This window comes from Mastomys coucha, unplaced genomic scaffold (genome assembly GCF_008632895.1).
Source record: "Mastomys coucha isolate ucsf_1 unplaced genomic scaffold, UCSF_Mcou_1 pScaffold5, whole genome shotgun sequence".
Lineage (NCBI taxonomy): Eukaryota > Metazoa > Chordata > Mammalia > Rodentia > Muridae > Mastomys > Mastomys coucha.
In genome coordinates this window covers 106504284-106513551 of record NW_022196911.1, presented here as the reverse complement: position 1 = coordinate 106513551, position 9268 = coordinate 106504284, and the positions used below count along the sequence as shown (strand labels likewise).

At 38.0% G+C, this 9268-nt stretch overlaps 1 protein-coding gene across 1 annotated transcript in view; it reads left to right on the top strand.

The window, feature by feature from the left end:
* The first annotated feature begins 2748 nt into the window (after nucleotides 1-2748).
* Nucleotides 2749-9268, top strand: part of LOC116078758 (ATP-binding cassette sub-family A member 6-like) — a 74045-nt gene continuing 67525 nt past the window's right edge. The window contains exons 1-4 of the mRNA XM_031354084.1: nucleotides 2749-2855; nucleotides 4008-4108; nucleotides 6233-6437; nucleotides 7365-7523. Of these exons, the coding sequence (XP_031209944.1) occupies nucleotides 4019-4108; nucleotides 6233-6437; nucleotides 7365-7523 (454 nt within the window). The 5' untranslated portion in view covers nucleotides 2749-2855; nucleotides 4008-4018. The remainder of the gene's footprint in view (nucleotides 2856-4007; nucleotides 4109-6232; nucleotides 6438-7364; nucleotides 7524-9268) is intronic.

Sequence of the window (9268 nt, the reverse complement as noted above, 5' to 3'; positions counted from 1 at the left end):
GCAATCTCATCAAAATTCCAACTCAATCTTCACAGACTTAGAAAGAGCAATTTGCAAATTCATCTGGAATAACAAAAAAACCCAGGATAACCAAAACTATTCTCAACAATAAAGGAACCTCTGGTGGAATCACCGTCTGGACCTTAAGCCTTATTTCTTTGAGACAGAATCTCTCGTTGGATTTGCTGAGTTGGTGGCCAGTCAAGTATCAGCAATCCCTCTGTCTTTGCCCAACATAGCAGTAGGCTCCTATGCATGTGCACGATCACATTCAGCTTGCTTATGTTGGTGTAGGGATCTGAGCACATGCTGTTTATCCTCTCAGCCACCTCTCCATTTTTGGGTTTTCATTTTCTATATATCGCAGTGAGTGGACAGAAAATTTATATCCTTATTCTTTCCTGGAGTGGAAGACATGAAGTTTTCTTTTTTTTTTTTTCTAGACAATACTTAGCTCTGAATAGCCATGCAACACATTTAGATTCTTGTAGGAAAATGAACTGTAGATTGTCTACCTGTCAATGATAAAGTCACAGAAACACTATGACACCAGAGGCCTAGACCTTTTTATTTTTTATTTTTTATTTTTTTTGATTTACTTATTTATTTTATGTGAGTACACTGTTGCTGTCTTCAGACACACCAGAAGAGGGCGTCAGATCTCATTACAGGTGGTTGTGAGCCACCATGTGGTTGCTGGGATTTGAACTCAGGACCTCCGGAAGAGCAGTCGGTGCTCTTACCCAATGAGCCATTTCTCCAGCCCGAGGCCTAGATCTTAACCCAGTATGTTCCAGATGTACTTAATTACCTGAAATGCTACTCACGACTAAACTTTAAATCTTCTTTTTGGTCTTCGAACCTAGTGGATACACCTTCACTGTTTGCTCATTTTTCCAGTTCTTTATTACTTTTAAGTGTCCTTTATTCCTTATTTTTAAGTTCAGTTATACATCTCAGCTTCTAACTTGGAATATATTTTTCCCAATATTTTCAGGTCCTAGCTGGAGGCTGCCTCATCCTTACCATGTTAGGTCACTATTTGTAGGATTATCTTTACATTCAAAGTTGAAAATAGTGTCACCACAATAAGTTAAGTATATTAAAGAGAAAAGCCTAGCTCCAAGTTCAGCGAGAGACTCAAACAAATATGAGAAAAATAAGAGGCCAATAAAGCATTTACATAAAACTTCGAGAAAGCAGTAAATATATTTAAGAAATTGTCATTAGAGCTGTGAGTTCTAATAAAATTTTAAGAAAGGCAGAGTGAAAAAATTTGCCTCTGACTCTTTTGCCCACCCTTGGGACGCTTCTCCTATTGGATCCACTCATCTTGCCTTGACATGAGGGCATGCATGTGCCTAGACTATGAGCGCATGCACCTAGACTTACTGTAAGTTTTATGGTTGTCTTTGGTTGATATCTCTGGGAGGCCTGCCCCTTTCTGAAGGGAAATGGAGGAGGACTAGAACTTGGGAAGAGGGGAGGTGTGGGGGAGGGACTGGAAGGAGTGGAGGTAGAGGAAACTGGGGTTGGGATGTAATTATACGCATGCAAACCAAACAAACAAGAAATAAAAAAGCCCAGCAATTAAATGCATAATATAAAATTCCTAAGAAAGAACTTTTCATTAAGCATTAGCTACCAAAAAAAAAAAATTGGAGTTTAAAGGATATCAAACAACTAGTGCAATAAAATTAATAGAAATCTGAATTATATTCTAGGCTACTTCAAAAGATTAGTTCTACTATTGAAACAAAGTTTTTAAGTGTTTGTGACATTTTCCCCCCACAGTCCTGAGGTCTTTGTAATACCCTTGTTAACTTGTTTGTCTTGACAGTTTCCAATGTAATAGACATAATATTTCACTTGTGTCTACTTTTAAAAGTAGAATTAATTGCCAAGTATATTATCATGGCTAGAACTGTTACTGTCTTAAAATTGTCCCCTATGCTCGGAAACATCTCTCTGATTTAGATTTATTAAACACATGTGGATAAAGAGCCATGACAAATATTTGAGATTTCTCAACTCCTGGACTTTGCTTTTTCTGTTTTGACATTGGCTGTGGTGGGTCAAAGTGTTTTCAGAGTCTTCCAGATACACTGAGCAGCGAGGATGGGATGGAGTTCAAGTAGACTAGTATCAATGCATAAAAAAATCTGAACCCTTTTATGTGTTTTAGTCACAAAAATCCTATTTTGTTAATCTACTTAACTCATAAAATCTCACACAGCTGTGGCCAGAGAAGGAGAAATGTGCAGTTCTTCATTTATCTACAGTTAAGAATTTCTCCAAGGCAGAAATATGGATTACTTTTAAATGAAAAAAAAAAAAAATAGAAAAAGAAGGGAACAGCTTCAGCTCCTTTTCCCAGTTAGCATGAGTTTGCCAAGTTGAAAACTGACGTCTGTGTTTAGCTATGCACAGTGAGAAAACATGAATTAGTATTTCTCATACAAGTTCTTACTTAATATTTTTTTTATTCTAGTTTTCTTGTCTTCTTCCCCATCTTGATCTCATCCCATCTGAAGGACTTGAGCAAGTTTTCCTTATCTGCTTTATTTTTCCCGGAGTTGAAAGGCTGAATGAACAGACGTAGGGTTTGTTTGATTCTCAACCAATCACAGAACAGTATTTTCCCAGGAGACTAAGTAGCTTACTGAGAGAGAGAACACAGAAAACAAAACAGAATCGTCATGTGCAGCCTGGATTGACCACATCCCCTTTCGGGAAACCAGTGTGAGTAGGAGCCGCTGAGAGCAGCCACCTATTTAAGAAATGTTTACGAAAGGAGAGAGAAGGCTCAAACTGATGCCCTAGGAAAAGGAGAAGTGTGTGAACATTCCCCGGTAGTGAGTAAAAGCTTAGTGCTGTGTTTTTGGGCTCTGCCAAATAAACGGGTGGATATTGCTTAGATCAATCTGCTTTTCAGATGGTTCTAGACACTTAGGTATTTTAAAGTGATTTAAGACCCAATTTTTCTTTTCCCTCCAACCAGACTTTATTTTGTAAAGACAGCAGTAGATTGGAGCTTGCTTCCATTCTAGCCAAGGAAAGAAGTGCATTGCATTTTGTCATGTAAATTTAGGAAAGATTAAATTTAAAGACTGTGAAAATTAAAATGGTTTTTAAAATTTGTTTATTAGAAAATTTTCTGGGCAAAACTATGTTTCCACTCAATGTCTTTCTTCCTTCCTTCCTTCCTTTCTTTTTTCTTTCTTTCCTTCCTTCTTTCCTTCCTTTCTCTTTCTTTTTTCTTTCTCTCCTTCCTTCCTCTTTCTTTCTTTCTTTCTTTCTCCTTTCTTTCTTCCTTTCTTCATTTCTTCCTTCCTTTCTAACTTATTTTGAACTTTGCTTCCTGCATTTTGAGTGTCATTTATATTCACAAAATTGAGAGACGTCTTATTCTTCTAGTGTATAAGACTCAAATAATTTAGAGCTTTGATTATTATTTTAAAATTCAGTTCTGGTAAGAGTTATTCAGTTAAATTTTTATTATATTTAAATCTGAAGATAAGTGTTATGAACATCTTTCATTGGTATTGTATCTGATGCATTTATCATTCAGGTGAATTGAAGCAACCAGAATTTTGCTGTTGATTTCATTAGTTTTGAGATTTTTTTTTTTTTAACTAAAATGCAAGGAACAAAAATGAGTGTTAATGGGATGAAACTAATAGATTACTTTATTCACATCCTTGAATTCTGATCTAAAGTATTATTGTACATGTTCTGCACTCTAATGGTGCTCTCCCCCTCCCCATTGGAATGTTCTGTTTTATTGATGATAACCACGCCCCATTGTCACTGTCACCAGTCCCTTCGCATAGCTTAATGTAAATGCATTTGAGGTAAAAATATAGTCATAGATTGTTGCATTAATATTTTACAACACTGCATTACAGTTCTTAAGTGTAGTAAATATTTAAATCGGAACTAGAGGCACTATTTTCCAACTCCGCTTAAGCTGCTTTTGGTTTATTGTTTGTTCACGTACTGTGCAGGTAAGGCAAGTATGAAGGAGCTAAGTGTGCGTCAGCAGACCCGAGCGCTTCTGCACAAGAATCTGCTCAAGAAATGGCGGATGAAGAGAGAAAGCTTATTGGTACGTGCAGACATTCCACCTTCTCCTCAGCCTTCTCTGCCCGAGTATCTAAAACATTACAGTTTAATCAGCAGGCTATAGTTATTACTTTTGAGGTAGGTACTTCTATCTATGTTTGTTTGATTGAGAAACTCATGACGGTCTGTGACCAATACCATAGAATAACGGAGACTAAGAGTATTACATTTATTTATTTATTTTTTTTCAAAAAAGGGATAAAGTAAAAATTCAATTGTATGGTAAAATTACAGCAAAGGTTAAATCATCCCATACTGTACCGTGGGAATGAAGACATGATACAAAGTTGGTAAGTATAAATTAAGAAAATTTTAATATTATTGTTTTATATCCAAAACTATTGATTTTTCTATGTATTTCCAAGGAATACAAAAGAATAATGTCGCCGGTTTGTACTAAGCAGATGCTTTGAGAAATGGCAAACAGTACAAATTTCAGTGGCTTCACATGTGACAGATGTTCAGTTCTTATGATTTTTTTTTTTAATAATTTTTTTTAAAGATTTATTTATTTATTATATGTAAGTACACTGTAGCTGTCTTCAGACACACCAGAAGAGGGCGTCAGATCTCATTATGGGTGGTTGTGAGCCACCATGTGGTTGCTGGGATTTGAACTCATGACCTTCCAAAGAGCAGTCAGTGCTCTTCCCCACTGAGCCATCTCACCAGCCCCAGTTCTTATGATTTTTAATACAGTCAGTATAGAAGAGAAGCAAGCGAGTGAGAAAGACTATTTCCATTCATCCAGCTACCTAGGTTTCCTCATCTAGGGATCTGCCGTGCCCTCTGATCCTGGTAACCTCCCCTGGATTACTCATAAGACAAGGCAGAAGAATTGAGGCAGAGAATAGAGTAGGTTGGGTCTGCTCACCAGGCCTAGAGGTGGCAATGTACTGGGTCTGCCCATTTTCCATCGACAAAAACTCGGTCTTCTATTTCCACTTGTATCTAAGGTTTCAAGTCATTTATATTGTATGAACTTAATGTGGTCACTTTAAAAAATGAACATACAGTGTCAATATTTGGAAGTAAGTTCCAAAGATGAGGGCATAAGTGATTGATTCAGATAGTCCGGCATTGCTAAGCTGAAATGTCTATTACGGTAAACATTCAACTTCTCTTTCCACACTGTGCTGAGAGTGCTTTGTGGTTACTGTTGATTTGATATTTGGCTGGTGTGTTTGTCAGACTAGGGAGTGGTGTTCTTGGGCCTTAAAGAAGAGTGTGCTAGGATTATAAAGAAGAAAGAGATTATTGCTATTCTTGATTCACTGGAGGGTATCTATCACACAGTTTCTACCAATTTCCTTTAGCTTTGTCCTTCCTTCCTTCCTTCCTTCCTTCCTTCCTTCCTTCCTTCCTTCCTTCCTTCCTTTCTTCCTTCTCTTTCTTCCTTCTCTTTCTTCCTTCCTTCCTTTCTTTCTTTCTTTCTTCCTTTCTCCTTTATTTCCTTCCTTCTTTCTTTCTTTGTTTTTTCCTTCCTTCCTTTCTTCCCACTCTTTCTTTCTTTCTTTCTTTCTTTCTTTCTTTCTTTCTTTCTTTCTTTCTTTCTTTCTTCTTTTAAGATAGAGTTTCACTGTATAACAGAGCCCTGGCAGGCCTGGACTTGATCTGTAGTCCAGACTGGCCTCAAATTCAAAAGCAATTCACCTGACTATGTCGCCCTAGTGCTGAGAATAAAGGCATGCACAACCATGCCCAGCCTGAATTTCCTTTTGTTTCTAATAAGAATATGACAACTACCCAGAAACATTGTGATTTGTCAACATGAATTCTATGTGGAACATTTGTGGCCTGATGTCTAGAATTGGCTTTCCAGGCGACTGAGATTTTCACACTATTAAGTATATCATTAAGTTTCCAGATGACTTCTGAAATCATTTGTGACTTAAAACAAAACTTTGGATCAGAGAGAGATGCGGGTGACTGCTTATTCAGCATGTGTCCTTCATTGAGTTTTCTTTTCCCTGAAGAATGAACAGCAATGAGAAACCAATTACATAGAAAATTTTAAGTTGTCTTCAAAGCTCTTTAGTGTTGACCAATTTGAAGAGAAATAAATCTAGGCTCATCATTTCCTCTTTTTAAAAAACCTGTTTTATAGGAATGGAGCATACCAGTTTTTATAGGACTGTATATGGGTCTGCTTTCCTACTTCAAAGAAAATATTCAGGTCCCCGAAGTCCCTCCTCAGGATCTTGGAAGTATAAATAAATTTAATGGATCTTATATAATGGTTGTCTATACACCAGTCTCTAACATAACCCAACAGATAATGAACAAAACAACATTTGCTCCAACGATGAAAGGTAAGTATACTATTGAGAAAAAAGAATTAGTCTCATTGGTTTATAGTGTTTAAAAATATATGCACATATTAGTTTGAAGTTCCAGTTAAACATCCTTCTAATAAATTTATCAAGATACCATATAATCTACTTAGGATTTTATTTTTCTTTCACAACAAGATCTTAATCTCTTAACTTAACAGGGGTTCACTTTATGGAAGTCTGTGTTTGAACTGGAGCATAGAAAAGCAAGAAACTTACAAATTTTCCGAACAGCAACTTGGAGAAATGTAGCTCCTATAAATCTGTATGCTTTTAGCATGAGTATGCAATGATCAATATTTATTGCTTGCTAAAATATAAGTAATAAGATCATGGCTATTTAACAATAAGTTCATAGGTATGAACACTAATTTTGTATAATCTGAAGGTGATATTCTTTCCTATATATAGTATAGAGTGCAAAACCTTTCAAGGTTGTGGTTTTAAGCTGGGTCCATTTTGCAATGAAGACAAAGAAAACACATATTTCATTATGAGCAACCTGGGTATAGTCTGACTATTTATTCTTTAATATTCAGTTCCTAACCAATGAAATCTCTGGTTGTTGTAAAGTCGGTCTGTTGCCTTTGTTTTTGCAGAAGACTGCAGTCACGTAAATTGTTTTTGCTTCAAGCTGAATTCCTTAATCATCAGAGATATATTAACAACAACGATTGATGACTCATACTTAAGAGACATAATTGCACCATCCATAACTTGTCGGATTAAAATATGCAATTCTTTTGCACACATGGGCTCTTTGAAACACCAATCTTTTCTAGGCTGCCCTTTAGTTTGCTTAGTTTAAGTGGAAAAGTCTATCAAGTGGTTCAGTCTCGTGTTCCATTCTGTTGTGGCCGGATGCTCTCTAACCCAGTACACCTATTTTCATCTTATACTCTGCAGGAACGAGAGTCATCGGGGTACCAAGTAAAAAAGACTTGGATGAAGTGCTCCTGGAGAATGTGCCACGTGCTTTGGGAATCATATTCAATGACACTTTCTCTTACAAGTTAAAAGTCTATATAAGATTTGGAAATCCGTTTTTGAAAGAGGACTTATTAGGTGACCTTTTAATATACAATCCTATTGTGACAGTCTTTATGTTTTTGAAGAGAAGGAACGGGTAGGTTAGGAAGGCATGAGATGCTTCCCACTTCCTGGAAGAGAACAGATTAACATTTTATGGCTATCCTTGTATCCACTTTAGAGGTTGATTTCACAGCACTGATACTTCAGCATATCTCTTCTGAGCTCACAGGACTGAGGGAATGATGGTCAGATCCCAATGTCAGATGAGGTTGTGGCTCAACAGGGGAGGCAAGCACCGGATAATGAGGCCAAGGGAAGGGACTTGCACTTGTAACTCAGACCCAGGATTCTGAATGGACTGTTGGGTTATGGAAGCAGCTTTTAAATTAAGACCAAAGGAACAGCAAGGGTGATGAGCTAGAGATATAATGTCCTAGAAGGATAAGGGTGTACGAAGGCGTCTTATCAAATGCTGGAGGAAAAGCATGAAAAGCCACGCCATGCGAGGGGACAATGATTCTGCAGCTGCAGAAAGGTTAGGGTCCTATTTGGTATCTTGTAAACTAGGCCACAAATAGCCACTGAAGTACTTTAATTAAGGCAAGCTTGTGGAAAGTTGTCCAAAATGGAAAGAGAGCACTCCTGATACAACCCAAAGAACTGGAGTTGTAAGAAGTCCAGGAAGAATGTAATGAAATCAGATGGCCGCTTAGGTGGCAGTGGAGGCAGGAAAAGGAGGAAGGCTTATGAGTGAAAAGACAAGGAGGACATAAAATTGGTGCAATCTGTAGAATGGGTGCTTTAGTACTATTCATGGGCCGTGTGCAGACTAACATCATCCTCATGCCGCGTGCAGGCTACATATTCTTCAGTGGGTTTTTGCAGAGTGCAGTGAATGAAAACAATGGGGCCTGTTTGTCTGAATTGATCTCCTCAGAGGCCGGAGGATAAAAAAGATACACAAATGAGATAAGATCGTAGAGACCGTAGACTACTTTAGATATTTATGGTGGCGGGGAAGCCTCTCTGGGATGGAGCCATTTTTGTGAGGAGAATAGGGTGATAAGTAGTTTTTATAAATAAGCTTATCCTAGGCCTGTGAGTCTTGTCACTTCTAGTGAAAGCATCCAGAGACATTCAAATGAAGCTATATTCTCAGCGCTACAGTTCAGTGCAGCTCAGGAGAGGCCACATGAAGCTATTGGGAAGATAGATAGTTCCTGAGACTTCCAAAATACAGGTGGTGGGTGCCCTTTCCCATTTTCTGTTTCTCCCCCAGACAGGGCTGTAGTCCTCTGCCTTAGTCAGTATATGTCTGTGCAGTGGCTTGTCAGGAGACTTCAAACACTGCATCTCATTAACACCTCCATCTCCTGCAAGGAGGTGTGCCTGATAGGTAATTCCAGGTAATTTTGGAACAAAATTTCTTCTTATGCACATATTTACTTTAGTCTTCTAGGTATTGAATTGGGGATTGGTATGTGGTGGTGGTGGTGGGGATGCACGTGTGTGTGTGTGTGTGTGTGTGTGTGTGTCTATGTGTGTGTCTGTGTGTGTGTCTGTGTGTGTGTGTCTGTGTGTGTATGTGTCTGTGTGTGTGTCTGTGTGTGTGTCTGTGTGTGTATATGCATGTGTGTGTGTCTGTATGTGTGTGTCTGTGTGTGTCTATGTGTGTGTCTGAGTGTGTGTGTCTGTGTGTGTGTGTCTGTGTGTGTGTGTCTGTGTGTTTGTCTGTGTGTGTGTCTGTGTGTGTCTATGTGTGTGTCTGTGTGTGTGTG